This window comes from Mirounga leonina, unplaced genomic scaffold, assembly GCF_011800145.1.
Source record: "Mirounga leonina isolate KUSES-001 unplaced genomic scaffold, KU_Mleo_1.0 Mir_53, whole genome shotgun sequence".
Taxonomy (NCBI): Eukaryota; Metazoa; Chordata; class Mammalia; order Carnivora; family Phocidae; genus Mirounga; species Mirounga leonina.
The window spans coordinates 54,140,243-54,158,961 of NW_023270807.1; the positions used below are offsets into that span (position 1 = coordinate 54,140,243).

The 18,719-nt window shown below is 36.4% G+C and overlaps 1 protein-coding gene across 2 annotated transcripts in view; it reads right to left on the bottom strand.

Annotated features, from left to right (window-relative positions):
- Positions 1-799: 799 nt before the first annotated feature.
- MMS22L (MMS22 like, DNA repair protein) overlaps positions 800-18,719 on the bottom strand; it is a 132,864-nt gene continuing 114,944 nt past the window's right edge. For both annotated transcript variants that reach the window (XM_034991562.1, XM_034991561.1), the window contains 3 exons: positions 7,410-7,506; positions 5,632-5,799; positions 800-4,724 (listed from right to left, as the gene is read on the bottom strand). In XM_034991562.1, coding sequence (XP_034847453.1) covers positions 4,643-4,724; positions 5,632-5,799; positions 7,410-7,506 — 347 coding nt within the window. In that variant the 3' untranslated portion in view covers positions 800-4,642. The remainder of the gene's footprint in view (positions 4,725-5,631; positions 5,800-7,409; positions 7,507-18,719) is intronic.

Sequence of the window (18,719 nt, forward strand, 5' to 3'; positions counted from 1 at the left end):
GAACTGAACTCAGAAAATTTTAGTTTTTGAAAACCTCTTTTATGCTGTAGCCAGAGAATAGAATCCAAAGTGCAACATTCCTCTCCAAGGAAAAATAAAATACAGAACACTTATTAGATCATTTTCCTGAAATTAGTAAGAGCTAATAAACATTCTAGAAAGCTATGTTTGGGTCATATAAACCAAATTCCATTGAAACTATTCAAATATATATTTTCCATTTAAGTGGGCTATCCTATAGTAATTCATCTTCCATTTTTACTCTTTAAAATTATAGACTGTATCTAATTTGAATTTCCATTGGAAGATCATGAAACTTCTAACACCTTAAACAGCACTTCAAGAGTTGACTTTATAAGAGAAGACACAGCACCACATAGATAATAGCAGAATGTTCCTTAGTGTAGGAGGAAAAGCCAGCAAAACCTTAATCTCGAAAACAATGTCTTTGTAAAGTGAAATGAAATTCCTTAGATCCTTCATAACAAAATACCTATTAGGTTACGATTAGGACATTTTTCCTGCTTTTTTGCTTCATATTTTCCTCACAGTTTAACCACATGTATATTGTATCCCTTTCAGCTATTGTAATAACTGAAAAACTCTCTATTGTTTTACCCCAGAGTATAAAAACAGGAATAAGATAGAAATATTCCTCCAGGTAACATGGTTCACTTTTATTTTGGTTTTCAAATAGTCAATCTGTCATAAAGGAAGTGGAATAATCATGGATGCAGTGTAAATTATATACATTAAAAAGTTATATATTATAGGCATAATTATAAACATGTATATATAATAACGCCCAGAATTTTTCTGAAAGCACAATTCACAAATGCAATAAGTTGAATAACTATTAGCACACCAAAAACTTTAATAAGCATATTATTCAGTTCTAATCATGAGGTACTTACTTTGGTAACCTTAGCAATATAGATTATCACAGAATCAAAATACAAATCTTATTAAATATGTGAAAAATACGCTAACTTTGCTAGCTTCCCAAACCAACTGTTTTAAGCAAAGCATGGTATTTATATTGGCATACTATACACTTGACTGACAAGGCAGTATTTTTAACCCTAGAAGGAGTAGGCAGGAGATCAGTTTTTGGAAAATGTAAGGTTTACATAAAGTCTATAGGATTTAGGGAAGACAGGTTTCCTAGAGGCTTTTCCCAATTGCAGAAGCTTGTCAAGTTTTTATATAACAGATAATCTTAACAAAGGGGAAGTAAAAATAAAAACTGTCAAAGGTTCTGTTAAAGTACATGTAATTCTTTAAGAAGAAAGTACTTTTAAAAATTTGTGATGAAGCATGGAAGAAGATAATGGGTAAAGAACACACAATCTACAGATACATATTTTTTTATATATATAGATGCCCAGGTAGTAAAAGTCAAATATGCTTAAGAAAAAATATGCTAGGTTTAGATAAAGATATAAAAGTTTTAAAGTATGAAACTCTTCTAATGCAAATGAATTCAATACTGGATGATTTTTGTACAGAGATCATATTCCATGTTTTTTACTCCCCCATGAAAACCTAATTAAATGTTCAATTAAAATTTAAATCATAACCAACCAAATCTGAATGTCTAATAAAGTCCTTCTATCACCCTGTTGTCCTTCAATCATCTCTTTTACATTCCATCTGTATATTTTACAGAAATTATTTGACTGGAATACTCACGTATCTAAAATATATTTTAAGTATCTTCCTTTTTCAGTGTGTTAAGGTTAGGTGTCTAGAGAAAGGGTGGTATTTTAGGCTGGCAAACTGAATGAGGCTTAGAGTGTAGAATGAACATGGCATTCAGATATTCGAAGGCAGCTAGTCTCCTGCTTAGGTTTGCACAGAAAAGGTAGAGTCAGATGGCAGAAAGTCTCCTGACTGAAGTGGATGTCCTTGAGTAGAAAAGTAACAAGAGGAAAGTAATATTTTAGGAACACTAATGTCAGAACTGTGTGAGATTAAATTGCAGGAAAGGAGATCAGAGATAAGAGAGATTGACAGCACCCAACAGAAAAGATGGTTGGGATGCACGGGATGGTGAAAAGAAAAGCAAAAAGCCCATACTGGTGATCAACTGAAAGTGGGGAACAAGTAAGAATCCAAGTTGCTTCTGAAGTTTCAAGGCTAACTGACTTGGGAAAATAGTGTCTTCCCTGGGTAGAAAAGAAAGGCAGGAGCTAGTTTAAAATAGGCGACAAGTGCAGCTCGACATGTTGCCTTGAGATTTCAGGAGGATCCAACTAGAGGGGTTAAGAGAGAAATTAGCACTAGAGATAGATTTTAGAGATAAAATTATGACCTACTGTTGTTATCAATTCACTACTAGAAGACAGAGCGAGTGAAGGGCCAGATCTTACCACTGGGGACAAGAAAGAACGTGAAGGTGCTTTCAAAGTACAGTATGTAGGAAGGAGCAGTATCACTGAGGAAGGGCTGAGAAGATAAAGAAAAATGCAAATGTCAGACCAAAGAACAGAAGAAAGGAGAACGTAGTCTGAGATTTCAGCAAAAGAGAATGGCTGACATTACAGTGGGAGAAGCAGGGGCCCTAGAGATGACAGGTTATTTAGGGGAATAAGTGATGGGTCGTGAAGATTTTCCTGGAAATGAACGGAGTCAAACAATTTTTTTTCTTCAATTAAAAAAACAGCATCTTTAAAATTTTACTTACATATAAATAAACACACATGTATATACACATATATAAGTATTGTCACAGATTTTTGTTACTGATTTTTAAAGTACAAACTGTTTATTCTTAGCGTCTACACATATATATCCCAATGCATGATTCAGAAGCAGCTTTTCTCAGCCTTAAACATTTCATATTCTAAGGAGTGAGACTCTCAAAGATAATTTTATCAATCCCACTTAGAAAATAAAAAATATATATATATACATATATACACATAAATAACTCCTTTAAAAGCATTACCTTAAACAGATCAAACTTCATTTGCTGAAACTTGCAAAGAGATTTAAGTTTAATCAGTCACTATCATAATGAAAAGAAGCTCATTGCTATGAAGTCTGTTAAATAACCTTTAAAGAGGCTTTTATTCATTCTATTTGTTGACATATGACAGTTGACCTGGGGTTGGAAGGGACAGACTATCTGTATGTCATAAAAACAACAGATACTTCTTTAGAATTCACAGATAAAAGTTAGAGGACTATTAACTAGAGTTCACTGATTGTAATATATTTCATGTTGAAAGATACTTCTTGAGTCAGAAAAGGAAGGAACCAGAAGAAGCATGATAAAGACTAGAGTCCCAAGAAGAAAAGAGATATTTCAAAGTTAACAAACATGACATGTAAGACACAATTTCAAAAACCGTGAATCATTTATCTAGGACATAGTAGAGACAGAGGAACAACATTGAGAGGTGTTCTTTACGTTTGTGCATGAATAATTAGTAATCATGTCTGTATGCCTCAAATAGAACACATGTCACCAATATATTTTCACATACATTATTCTACTGATTCTTACCAGAACACTGTGAAATAGAAAAAGGAATATTATTCTTTTTTCTCCATGGAGAAACTGAGGCTCAACAAGAAGGTTAAGTAACTTGCTGAAGTTTACAAAGCAGAGCTGGGTTTGAGACCTACATGGGCTCCCAACACTAGGACTGGAGTTCTTTTACCAAATAATGCTCACCACAAAAAGGAGTCAAGGACAAGAGCCCAACTGGTAAAATAAAAATCTGATGAACTACTTAAAGAGTTGAGACACAAGAGCTGCTAAAGGAACTAAACTGGTTCCCTGTATACATATAAGATGCTAAATTATAAGAGGCTCTAACTGAAGAGCAAGGAGATTAAATCAGCTGACTTCTCAGTCCTCTTCTGTTATTTTGTAATCTCAAGATTTTTCAGAATATTATTTGTCTTTTCTTAAAAGTTCTTACTTATCCTCCTCCTGATATGTCTTTTCATAAACTTCCAAAAAGGATGACTAGAGAAAAAAAAAAATCTGGCAACTGTTGGAACCACTGTTGGCTTAAGTTTTAAAACATTTTACGTACTATCTGTATATTCATTTAGCCAGACTCAGCCTCTTTCCTCAGAGTTAAGTGTGCTGGGTATTTATTAACTTGCCTCACACATGGTCTAACAAAAGATGACAAACATACATCCTATCTTCTGAACCGCCCTTTCACAAAAACCAGCATAGAATAGCCAGATAATTTGAAAAACAAAAAACAAAAACAAACAAAAAAACCCCACAACAACCCAAAAACATATTAAAACATGACTTGTAAGAAACAAAACAAACACAAATCACTCACAAGTCAAAGAGTCACATTATAGTGACAAATCCCTGGATCACCCAGTACAGACCTGCTTCACAGACATACACAGAGACACTCCCAAGTTAGAAAAAAAAAATTATATCAGTTTAACTAAAAACTCTTCAAAAGAGAATGCAATTTTGCCAACTTCCAAAGATCCTATAATACACTTATTTAACTTTTATTTCCTTATTTATATACTTTATACTTACAGGGATGTAAGGGAAAAAATCCTAGAAGGTATTTTTAACAGAACATTATACCATTGCTGTGCAAAGTGGCTTTAGATAGTTATAATGAATAGAGAGGGCAAAGCACAAAATATATTAGGTGTTATCACTCTCCAGTCTTTGCATTTCATCTTGTCCAACTTGTCCTAGGTGAGATAAAAGTTTGCTATAGGCCTCCCTAAGAAAAAAGAAAAGAAGGTAGATATATTTATTAACTTTTCCATAATTTTTCATTTAAGTATTTACAAATTAAGTCTGTCTACACACCTGAATGTCTGTCTACACACATGTGTACCCACACCCAAACTATATGATTAAAGTACTTTGATTCTTTAACAAACTTGGAATATATGAATTCTCATGAGTGCTGACTCCTCCAAAACAACCTCTTTAGGAACTACAGGTTTATTTCCATGGTGTTGCATTATTTCACACAGACCAGCACAATCTGAAATTAGGTTGTAAGCCCCACTACTATTTTTGACCCAAATCCATATTATCTAATTGGGTCACTCTTCTTACTCACTGGATACACATGATATAGTTGATTCAGTACATCAAACATCCCTCAAAGGGTAGATTTGCCACCATGGATTTTATACAAAAACAAGATACCTGAGGGCGCCTGGGTGGCTCAGTTGGTTAAGCGACTGCTTTTGGCTCAGGTCATGATCCTAGAGTCCCTGGATCGAGTCCCGCATCGGGCTCTCTGCTCGGCAGGGAGCCTGCTTCTCCCTCTAACCCTCCCCCCTCTCATGTGCTCTCTCTCTTTCTCTCTGTCTCAAATAAAAAAAAAAAACAAAAAAAAAACAAGATACCTGAGGCTCTAAAGTCCCCTTCCCAGTGAGGAGCACTGAATGTGTTTTGAGCAATAGTGGAACTGCTGAAAAACATAGCTTTCTAAGGTGCTCACTTTGAAAAGAACAGCATGTGAATGGATATGTCAGTCATAGTATGGAAACATTCATCAATTCAAAGAACACACCCCAAATTTTTAGGAATGGGAAAATAAACCATCTCCAGAAAACGAATCTAGATTTTTATAATCATTGCCCAAAGAATGTAATCAAATGATCCAAACATACCTTTGTGCAGTATTTCTGCCAAGGCCCCATTTCCGCTCTGAATCCTTCAGAGACTGAGTGAGCGTAGAAAGCAAGTCGATAACAACTTGCTGGTCCAATGCTGCTACTGTTTCTAAAATGCTGTAAATCTGATAATCGTATCTCATAGCATAATCCTGGATAAAATGCCTGAAAGTAAATCAAGTTACACAGGATTACTTCTGGGGAAGTTCCTTGGGCTGGTATCTATATGACGACGATCAGCTGGAACCTGAACTCAAGAAAGATCATTTCACGTAAGATTACCTGAAGAATCCAGATGCCCTATGAAGACAATTTACAACACTTAAAAATAAAGGACAGAAATGGCTTATTTCAGTGTGACCAGAATGATGGCATTGGTAGGGAAAGGGAAGAGTTGGAATCCCAGGAGGGCGAATAAGAAGGAAAATCTAGTTCCAGGGACTTCGCTGCTATTCTTTGCATGTCAAAATCTTAGCAGGAAGAATGTGGAAAAAGGGAGTCCAGGGCGCCTGGGTGGCTCAGATGGTTAAGCGTCTGCCTTCGGCTCAGGTCATGATCCCAGGGTCCTGGGATCGAGTCCCGCATCGGGCTCCCTGCTCCTTGGGAGCATGCTTCTCCCTCTGCCTCTCTCTCTCTCTCTCTCTCATGAATAAATAAATAAAATCTTAAAAAAAAAAAAAAAGGGAGTCCAGTTTCCTAGGTATTTCTTAGTTCTTCGTATTTCTGGATAAATCAAACAATATTTTTATGAGAAAAGCAAGTTATTCATAATACATAGTTTTATATTCCTTAACTGAATAGGAGATTTTAGACCCACAAGAGGCCTTCATAATAAGAATTTTATGTTTTAACCCTACAATTTCCACTCTCTCCCCCAACAAAATAAAAGCCACCTAGCTTAATAAATTGTACATAACAAACAGGCAATCTTCATTTGTATAAAATCCTTTCTCCCCTCTTAGGGTTTTACAGGTTTTTTTTTTTTTTTTTTTTTTCTTTTTGGGGGATTTTATAGTTCTTACAAATCCACTATGTATTTCATGTGATCATAATTTAAATAAATTGTAACCAACGGACAAGTGCCAATGATAAGAAAACAAAGTGAGGAATCAAAGATCCAACACAGAAGAAAATGGACCTGTGTTATTTATCACAGTAGGGCTAGGGCACAGATACGCGTAATAAAAGTGAACTGATAGAAATCGTGAGACATATTTAAAAACACTGCCCTAACAGAAAGCACAAGAGTCTAGAGGAGGCAAGGCAGGAAATGACAACAAAACCCAAAACACAGAAAACATTACTCCAGTTGCATTATTATTCTTGGGAACCAACACCACATCTACTCCTATAGAGTCTATGCTTCATGGATGAAATACAATGAAGCCTTCTGGGTCTACAGTATCTAAAGCAGGTAAGAAAACCAGTGACATGTACTTCTGGATCCTGAGTAACATGTTTAGCAGTTCTGAGGGCCTGTGCACCTGTCATCATGACCCACACACCCCCATTTTTCTCTTCAATACACACAGGAGTCTTCATCACCAAATTCTCAGGTGATTTTAAGTCAGCTCGCTCATATTCCTCCCTAGCACTTTTGTCTTTTTTAATAAAACTGCACAATGTAACAAAACTATGGCCAAAAAATATAATAATTGAAATACTATAACAAGTAGTAACACATTATGTTTTGGATAATTAGTTATTTAAAAAACATGTTGGCTGTCAAATGGCTGGCAAGAGTCCCCTTGCCAGTTGGCACATTTTCCAGTTACCTAAACACAGAAGTCAGCTGGGCGGCAGGTTCTCCCTCTGACCCCACTTGGCAGGCTTTAACCATGTATTGCAGGTTCTCTGTGGCCAGCCTTTTAACTAGGAGGGAAAATTATAGCATTACACACTGTGTCTGAATTGACCATCTGGATCCTCATTTTTATGAACACTCTTAATTTAGAAAAATATGTTGTTTTCTTAAAGTTTATACAGCTTTTTAATTATTTTTCAAAATGAAATAGTTATGAGTTTTTGTTTTGTACTGAAGTGCATCTATCTCCTTATCTCCCATTTTAAGAAAATATAAAAAGCTTGAGTATTTTTTACAAGCTGATAACTGAAAAAATACATTTGAAGATAGGTCTCTTAGAAAGAACCCATATTCAAAAATATTTTATCATCCTGATCCTGCAAGCAGTTACATACTGACAAAAGATAGCCTTTAATCATTCAGCTGATTTACAGATAAGCAGATAGATTTTTTTAAAATTCATAGGCATATTCTTCCCACTCTCTAACAAATTAGAAACCACCAATTTACCTTTGCTCAAAATTAGTCAAATATACATATATATACACACACACACATAAATCAACTATTGGTGATGCTATCTTTTCAAAAAAGACAGCAAAGTTACATAAAGAACATTTGTATTCTTTAAATATTTAACTAAGTCATTTAAGATTGTGCATTTCTCCAAAAAAAATGGAATAATATCAAGAAGGAAAATAGAGAATTCCCTATGTTCCAAATGCTACTGAATTTTTGTTATGTTGTTTTTGGCACATTAAATGTAAGTAGCTGGGGAGAAAGTGCTTTGTCTAAGAATAAAAAATAATTCAGAAACTCTAATCCATTATAACAGAATAAAACAGGATACATATGAAGTGCAATTAATTAATATGTACTTAGTAATGTTTTCTACGGCATGAGGATGGTGGATAAAGAAGATGTAGCATACTTGTCTTTATTGAACTAATAACTCCTCATATTAGATATAGTTCTGAAGTCAGTATAATTGGTTCTTAAAAGACATTTCCTTGAAAAACTTCAAAAGCTCCTCTGTGGAAAAAGTACCAGAATATGAAGAAATAGCCTTCACAGAGAATTAATAGTAAGCATTGGGTTTTTATTTTACAACAGTTTTATTGAGGTGTAATTCACATATCATAAAAACCAATTTTTTAAAGTGTACAATTCACTGGTTTTTAGAATATTCAGAGTTGAGAAGGCATCACCACTAATTTCAGAGCAATTTCATTACCTCTCCAAAAAAAACTCATTAACAATCATTCTCCACTTTCTTAATCCCCCAGCCCTTGACAACCACTAATCTTTGTTTTGTCTCTACGGATTTAAGTCTTCTGGAAATGTCTTATAAATAAATAGAACCATACACCATGTGGTCTTTTTTTTTTTTTTTTTAAGATTTTATTTGAGAGAGAGAATGCGTGTGAGTGGGGGGAGGGGCAGAGGGAGAGAGGGAAAGAGAATGTCAAGCAGACTGGGCACTAAGAGTGGTGCCTGACGTGGGGCTTGATCTCATGATCATGATATCATGACCTGAGCCAAAACCAAGAGTCGGATTATCTACCAGCTGAGGCACCCAGGCACCCCTCCGTGTGGTTCTTCTGTGACTGTCTTCTTTTTACTTAGCATAATGTTTTAAGGTTCATCCATGCTGTAGAAGGTATCAGGACTTACTTTTGAAGGCCTAATAATATTCCACTGTATAGATATACCCCATGTTGTTTATCCATTCATTGGTGGATGGACATCTGAGTTGTTTCCATTTGGAGCGATTATGAACCAGGATGCTATGGATCAGTGTTACAGGTGTTTTTTAAAAGAAAAACTATTTGCAATCTTTATTTAAGTGAACTGAACTTTTTTAAAAATTGAGTTTTTGTTTTTTTAGTTTTTCTTTACATTAACAGCTTTAGTGTCATATAGTTCACATTCTATACAATTCACCCATTTAACATGTACAATTCCATGATTTTTAGTATAGTCACAGAATTGTGGAACCATCACTACAGCCAATTTTAGAGTATTTTCTTTACTTTGCAAAGAAACCTGATAGTCTTTTGCTATCACTCCTTATTTTCTGATACACCCTAAAAGCAACCCCCAATCTACTTTCCATCTCTACAGATTTCATATTCTGGACATTTCATATAAATGGAATCATATAATACGTGGTCTTTTGTAACTGGCTTTTTTCACATAGAATAAAGTTTTCAAGGTTCATCCATGTTGAGTAGCATGTAGCAGTACTTAATTCCTTTTTACGGCCAAATAATATTCCATTGTATGGAGCTATCACATTTAAAAAAATCCATCTGTCAGCTGGTGGACAGTCTACCTTTTGGCTCTATGAATAATACTGCTATAAACACGAATAAACACGTTTCTGTGTGGACATGTGTTTTCATTAATCTTGGGTATGTACCTAGGAGAGACACTGCTAGGTCACAGAGTAACTCTGTTTAAAACATCTGAGGAATGACCAGACTATTTCCCCAAGTGTCTATACTATTTTACATTCCCACTGGCAGTAACTGAGGGTTCTAATTTCTTCATGTTTTTGCCAAAACTTGTTATTATCTGGCTTTTCCATAAGAGCCAACCTAGTGAGTATGAAATGGTATCTCACTGTGGTTTTGATTTGCATTTCCCTGATGACTAATGACGCTGAGCACCTTTTCAAAGGGTGCTTATTAGCCATTTGTTTTATTCTTTGGAGAAATGTCTATTCAAATTCTTTGCCTATTTTTAAATGTTTTTTTTTTTAATTACTGAATTATAACAGTTTACTTATTCCAGGTATAACTTCCTTATCATATAAATGATTTGCAAATGTATTCTTCCATTCTGTGGGTTATTTCTTACTTTCTTGATTGTCCTTTGAAGCACAAGAGTTTTTAATTTAGATTAGTCTAATTTATCTCTCTCTCCTGCTTTATGCCTTTGGTGTTGTATCTAAGAATTCATTGACAAATCCAAGGTTATGAAGATTTACTACCATGCTTTCTTCTAAGAGTTTTATAGTTTAATCTCAGACATTTAGGTCTATGATCTATATTGAGTTAATTTTTGCATATGGTGTGAAGTAAAGGTATAACTTCATTCCTTTGCATGTGGATATCCGTTTGACCTGGCATAATTTGTTGAAATACTATTTTCTCACCACTGAACCATTTTGGCACCCTTGTCAAAAAAAAGTCTGTTGACTACAGACATATGGGTTTATTTCTGGACCCTCAATTCTAATCCATTGATCTAGGTCTATCTTTCTGCCAGTACCACACTGTCTTGATTACAGTTGCTTTGTACTAAGTTTTGAAATTGGAAAGTGTGTCTTCCAACTTTGTTGTTGTTTTTTTTTTTTTTAAGACTTATTTATTTGAGAGAGAGAGAGAGCATATGCAAGGGCAGAGGGAGAGGGAGAGAATCTCAAACAGACTCTTTGCTGAGCATGGAGCCCAATGTAGGACTTATCTCCTGATCCTGAGATGATGCCCTGAGCCGAAACCAAGAGTCAGATGCTCAGCCAACTGGGCCACCCAGGGCACCCCTGCTCTTTTTCAAGATTGGTTCGGCTCTTCTGGAGTTACACTGTATTTGTAGGTCAGTCTGGGGAGTGCCACTACCTTAACAATATTACTTCTGATCCATGAAATGGAATGTTTTTCCATTTATTTATATATTCTCTAATTTCTTTCAATAATGTTTGATAGTTTTCAGATCTTAAGCTTGTATTTCTCTTTTCTTAAATTTATTCCTACTTGGGTTTTTAAAAGATGCTATTGTAAATGGAATCATTTTAATTTCATTTTCAGATTTTCATTTAAAGTATATAGGAATGCAATTGATTTTTGTGTCTTGTTTTTGTATCCTGTAACCTTGCTGACCTTGTTTATTAGTTCTAATACCTTTTATTGGAGTGCTTAGGATTTTGTATATACAAGATCAGATCATCTACAGATGGGGATAGTTTTACCCCCTTTTCAATCTAGATGATTTTTACTTAGTTTTCCTGCTCTCAGTAGGACTTCTAGTACAATGTTGAATGGAAGTGGCAAGAGTGGACATCCTTGTCTCATTGCTAATCTTAGGGGAAAAGCATCTAATCTTTCACCATTAAGTATGGTGCTATAGGATTTTCATAGATGTCCTTCATTAGACTTGAAGCAGTTCTCTCTATTCCCAGTCTGTCATTATGTAATGTCCCTCCTCTTTATTCCTGATAATTCTACTTATTCTGAAGTCTGCTTTGTTTGAAATTTATTAATAGAGTTACTACAGCTTTGTTTTGAATTGTGCTAAGCATTTTTCTTATCCCTTTACTTTTAATTTATCTGTGTCTTCATATTCAAAGTAGGTTTCTTGTGGGTAACAGTTGGGCTCTGTTTTTTATCCACTGTCAGTCTCAGTCATTTAACTGGCTTATGTAAATCATTCACATTTAAAGTGATTACTGGGGCGCCTGGGTGGCTCAGTTGGTTAAGCGACTGCCTTCGGCTCAGGTCATGATCCTGGAGTCCCGGGATCGAGTCCCGCATCGGGCTCCCTGCTCAGCAGGGAGTCTGCTTCTCCCTCTGACCCTCACCCATCTCATGCTGTCTCTCTCTCATTCTCTCTCTCAAATAAATAAATAAAATCTTAAAAAAAAAAATAAAGTGATTACTGATATTGCTGGATTAATATCTACCATACATGTAACTTTTCTATTCATTGCTCCTGCTCTTTTTTTCTAATTATCTGCTTTTTGTCTGCCTTCTCCAAAGGTTTTGTTTTGTTTAAGTAGGCTCCACACACAGTGTGGAGCCCAATGTGGGGCTTGAACTCACCACCCTGAGATCAACACCCGAGCTGAGATCAAGAGTCGGATGCTTAACTAACTGAGCCACCCAGGCGCCTCTCCAAAGGTTTTAATTGAGCATTTTGTTTCCATTCTCTCTCCTCTCTTAGTACATCAAATATACTTCTTCAACATTTTTGTTTAGTGGTTGCCCCAGAGTTCGTAGTTACATTTATAACCAATCCCAGTCTACTCTCAAATAACACTACATTCCTTCAGGGGTGGCACAGGTGCCTTAGACCAGCATTTCCAATTCCTTTCTCCCAGTCCTCATTGCTGTCATTCACTTTACTTATCCATGAGGTATAATCACCAAATACATTGTTGCTATTATGATTTTGAAAAAAAAAAAAAAAAAAAAAAAAAAAGCTATTAGATCAATTAAAAGTGGAGAGACGGGTAGATTCAGAGAATCACAGCTTACCAGGAGCAGGAGCTGATACTGGTAGAAATATTTACACTGAATTTGATAAATTGCTCTATACAAAGTTTTGGGGGCAGCAGTTTGCTCTATGACTTCAATTCCCTAATGCACTTAAGAAGAGCTGTTTTTCAGTCTGTTCAGATTTGTTTTCTTGTTGTGAGGGTAAGAGTGAGGACTTTCAAGCTCTTTACATGTTTAAGTGGAAACCAAAAATGCTCCAACTATTACCACTGAACTGTCTCTTTCTCCCTTCATTTCTCTCCGTTTTTTTTTTTTTTCTTATATTTTGGTACTTTTCTTGTTAGATGCACCTTTACAGTTGTTAAATATAGTGACCCTTTTATCATTATAAAACACCACTATTTCTAGTTAACAATTTTTTTGGTCTAATGTCTATTTTGTCTGATATTAGTATAGCTACTCCAGCTTTCTATGGTTATAGCTTCCATGATGTATTTTTTCTTTGCTTTTACTATTTTAATCTATGAATCCAAAGTGTTTCCTGCATATAGAATATAGTTAGATCTTTTCATTTTGATCCGTTCCAATGATCTCTACTTTTGATTAGTTTGTTCAGTCCTTTCACAACTATTGTTACCAACTATTGTTACTGTTGATACAGATGGATTTACATCCTTTTACCTTTTGTTTTCTAAATGTCTTGTGTTTTTTGTTCCTCTCATCTCCTTTACTGCTTTCGTTTTGCATTACGTGCATATTTTAAAACATAGCATTTTAATTTCTTAAATGATTTTTCACTGGTTTTGAATTATTTTCTTAGGAGTTGCTCTAGGCTTACCATGTACATCTTATCAGAGTTTCAGATTTATATGAATTTAATTCCAGTGCAATACAGAAACACTACTCTTACATAACTCTATTCCCCTTTCCCTTTTTTGTGCTATTATTTTTATACATACTACCTTAGCAAATGTTACAAACCCAGCAATACCTAGTTATTTTTATTTTATATAATTTTATGTCTTTCAAAGAAGCTAAAGAAAAAGAGAAGGATAGCAAGTCTATATTTTCGCTTTTGTGACACTAACCTTATTGATCATTTCTGGTTCTCTCATAATTGTTCCTGTCTGTCTGAGTTATTATCTGGAGTCATTTCCTTAGCCCAATACCGCTTTGCTCCCACCACCTCCTTTGAACCGATATTGATAAACACATTACATATCTATGCTATGGGCCCAATCATACATTATGTACATATCACTTTTTTATATATATCATTTTATACAACTGCTTTTTAAGCCCATTAAGAGAATAAAGATACGTACTTATGCTGTCTTTTACAATTACATAATTGCCTTACTGGTGTTGTTTGTTTGTCCTGTGTGGGGTCACTTGACTTTCATTCTGAAGAATTTCCTTTTTCTTTTTTTTTTTTTATTATGTTATGTTAATCACCATACATTACATCATTTGTTTTTGATGTACTGTTCCATGATTCACTGTTTGCGTATAACACCCACTGCTCCATTCAGTATGTGCCCTCTTTAATACCCATCACCAGGCTAGCCCCCTCCCCTCTAAAACCCTCAGTTTGTTTTTCAGAATCCACAGTCTCTCATGGTTCGTCTCCCCCTCCAATTTCCCCCCCTTGATTTTCCCTTCCTGCTATCTTCTTCTTTTTTTCTTTTTTTTTAACATATAATGTATTACTTGTTTCAGAGGTACAGGTCTGTGATTCAACAGTCTTACACAATTCACAGCGCTCACCATAGCACATACCCTCCCCAATGTCTATCACCCAGCCACCCCATCCCTCCCACCCCCCACCACTCCAGCAACCCTCAGTTTGTTTCCTGAGATTTAGAATTCCTCGTATCAGTGAGGTCATATGATACATGTCTTTCTCTGATTGACTTATTTCACTCAGCATAATACCTTCCAGTTCCATCCACGTCATTGCAAATGGCAAGATTTCATTCCTTTTGATGGCTGCATAATATTCCATTGTATATATACACCACATCTTCTTTATCCATTCATCTGTCGATGGACATCTTGGCTCTTTCCACAGTTTGGCTATTGTGGACACTGCTGCTATAAACATCGGGGTGCACATACCCCTTCGGATCCCTACATTTGTATCTTTGGGGTAAATACCCAGTAGTGCAGTTGTTGGATCATATGGTAGCTCTATTTTCAACTTTTTGAGGAACCTCCATACTGTTTTCCAGAGTGGTTGCACCAGCTTGCATTTCCACCAACAGTGTAGGAGGGTTCCCCTTTCTCCGCATCCCTGCCACATCTGTTGTTTCCTGACTTGTTAATTTTAGCCATTCTGACTGGTGTGAGGTGATATCTCATTGAGGTTTTGATTTGGATTTCCCTGATGCTGAGCGATGTTGAGCACTTTTTCATGTGCCTGTTGGCCATTTGGATGTCTTCTTTGGAAAAATGTCTTCTGTCCATTTCTTGATTGGATCATTTGTTCTTTGGGTGTTGAGTTTCATAAGTTCTTTACAGATTCTGGATACTAGCCCTTTATATGATTTGTCATTTGCAAATATCTTCTCCCATTCTGTCAGTTGCCTTTTGGCTTTGCTGGCTGTTTCCTTTGCTGTGCAAAAGCTTTGTATTTTGATGAAGTCCCAACAGTTCATTTTTGCCCTTGCTTCCCTTGCCTTTGGCAATGTTTCTAGGAAGAAGTTGCTGTGGCTGAGGTTGAAGAGGTTGCTCCCTGTGTTCTCCTTTAGGATTTCGATGGACTCTTGTCTCACATTTAGGTCTTTCAACCATTTTGAGTCTATTTTTGTGTGTGGTGTAAGGAAATGGTCCAGTTTCATTCTTCTGTATGTGGCTGTCCCATTTTCCCAACACCATTTGTTGAAGAGACTGTCTTTTTTTCATTGGACATTCTTTCCTGCTTTGTTGAAGATTAGTTGACCATAGAGAGCCATTTCTGGGCTCTCTATTCTGTTCCATTGATCTATGTGTCTGTTTTTGTGCCAGTACCATACTGTCTTGATGAATACTTTTATTTTATCTTCACTTTTGAAAGGCAGCAGTTTTGCAGAATAGAGGATTCTTGGTTGACAGCTTTTTCTTTGATCACTGTTACCCCACTACGCTGGCCTCCATTAATTCTGCTGAGAAGTTACTTGCTGACCTATCTGGGGTTCTGTGGTAAGCGGTGAGTCATCTTTCTCTCGATGCCTTAAAGATTTTCTCCTTGCCTTTGACCTTCAGCATTTTTCCATGATGCATCTCATTGTGGAACTTTTTGAGTTTATCCTATTTGGAATTAGCTGAGCTTCCTGAATGTATAGGCTACTGTTCATTAATAAATTTGGGAAATTTTCAGCCATGATTTCTTCAAATATTTTTTTCTGCTCTTTTCTGCCCTCTTCTGGCATTATATGTATGATGGGGCACTAATGGTATCCCACATTTCTCTAAAGCTCCGTTCTTTTTTTTTTTTGCAGACTGCATAATCTCTAGTCATCTATCTTCAAGTTTGCTAATTCTTTCTTCTGCCAATTCAAATCCACTAATGAGCAAATTTTTCAGTTCAGCTCTTGTACTTTTTAACTGCATTATGTCCATTTGGTTCTTTTTTATAATTTCTGTCTCTTTACTGATATTCTTTATTTGATGTGACAATGTCATCAGACCTTCCTTTATTTTGTTAATCATGATTTTCTTGAGTTCTTTGAACATACTTATAATGGCTACTTTGAAGTCATTGCCTATTAAATCCAGGATCTGATTGCTCTCACTGGCAGTTTCTGTTGCCTGCTTTTTTCCCCCAGTATATGGCTCATACTTCTGTTTCTTTGCATGTCTTGAGATTTTTTTATTGTTGAAAGTTGGGCATTTTTTAGTGAAGTCTACTTCTCCTCTCTGCCCCCCCTCCAGTGTGAAGCCTCTAACATTGCCCCAAGCTGGTATAACCTTGGGTATTCCCCCGGTTTCCATTCGAAGACAGTGGTTTTGACAGGGCTCCCTTTGTCCCTTTCTCTGACCACACTCAGCTGTGGAGCTTCACTAATCAAAGCTGATTACTCTATTGTGTTTTATAATGCCCGCGGGAATAAACTGCATTGATCTAATCAAGTTTGGGCTTTTCTAAAGGGACAATTTCTGTGGGCAATGTTTGAGATTTGTTCTGATCCAAGGGCTCTTTCCAGCTGTCTCTTTCACCATTTTCTCACCAAACTAGACTGTCTATAGATCAGCCTATATATCCAATGACTCCATTATTCTCCTACCTATTGCCTATCACCAAAAACTCCACTGTTTTGACAGCACCCTTAGGCTTGAACTTTTTCACTGATTTGCAAATGAAGTCGGTTCCTTTGGGAGAGATTCAGGAGTTCTCTGTTCTTTGGTCTGCTTCTCCTCTCTCCACCTCTACCAGGCAAAAGCTCAGGAGGTATGGCTCTGATGTTGGGGACAGGGACAATGGTGCCCACTATTTGTTGAGTGACATACCCACTACAGGAGCTGAGTACTTGTGGAAGGAAAGGCAGCAGACCCAGGCATCCTCAACTTGCTTCACATGGCAGGGAATTCACACCTTTAAGCTGTGGCGAGGATGACCGGTGCCTGGGTGCCCAGTAAAAGAATGGAGCCCCCACTTCTCAGCCACACTTGCCTGGAATATAACCTCAGCGTAGCTTGGGGGCAGGATGAGAAATATTGATATCCTGCCTCTCACAGGATGATAGCCCTCCTACTGGGAGCTGGGGAGAGAGAAAGCCCTATGTTCTTGGATCTACCAGTCTGGAGTAGAGTTTCTGTCTTACTGAGCTGAGAGAAGTGAAGAAGGGAGTGGTCTTGGTTCAAACACCACACAGACTTCTGCTGCTTTACCAAGTTTTAGTAGATTTTCTTAAATAAATGTTTCTCCATTTGCTATATACCCTTAGGACTATTTTCAGAGAATTTAAATGCTTTCTTTTAAATAATTTCCACTGGTTTTACTGGGGAGTAGGTCAGCAGAGCTCTCTATGTTATCAGGCCAGAAGTGGAACTCTTTTAAGCTCTTGAGTACAGGTTTTTGAGTGGACAGTATCCTTAAAATGCTCTTGGGCATTTACCTAGGAATGGCCTTGCTGAGTCATATAGTAACACTAACTTTCTGTGATTTTACAGATTATTCCTTTAAACATTGAGACTACAAGGAGAGCAAGAATTTTCTCTCAGCCACGCACACAAATCTGTGTTTAATATTGCTTCCTCAGCTTATGAAGACAGCAATGCGGAGATAGGTATTCTACCCATCTGGAACATGTGATGCACTCAACAGCTAGATGTGAGCAGCAAAATTCACCTTCCACACCCTGTCCTCCTTCCTGATAAATATTACTATCACCAAAACAAGAGGTTAGCTAAAATTTTATACTGTCTGCTCCGTTTCAACAAATTTTGTCTTGTACACCACAACAAGCTTTCACTGAAAGTATGCGTAAATTTTCAATGAGGACAAAATTTCTAAAGACGACTCTGGGGTCCATCTGGGTATTTTTCAGCACAGAGATTCTACTATCAGGTAAGGGCATTCTATATTAACACACCAAAACATTTTTTTGTAAAACCAAACTTGGGAGCAGAAAAACAAAAACAAACCATTTTAATTATTAAAATAAATACACATTTAAACAAAATATGCATGAATTTTGAGATAAAACAGAACATTTCAAAGAGCTATTTGAGCTTTCAGCTACCACTTCGGGTGCTGCCCTCAGATTCTTCAGGATCCACATTGCACTCACTTATCACAGCAGTTAGAAGTACTTAGGTGGAAACATTTGAGAAGCCCTGCCCTGAACAATCACATTATAATGATAACACACACACACTTACACACACAGCATCCTATTTACATTAAAAACTCCTTCAGGATAGAACTATGGCTACTATTCTGCATATTCTCAATAAGCTTATTAAAGCATGCTACTCACAGTGGGGATGAAATAGATGATATTTTAAAGAGATCCCTAGCAGTAAGGCTGATGAGACTGAAAACAAAAGGACGAGGATCAAAGGATCCTTACAGGATTGCC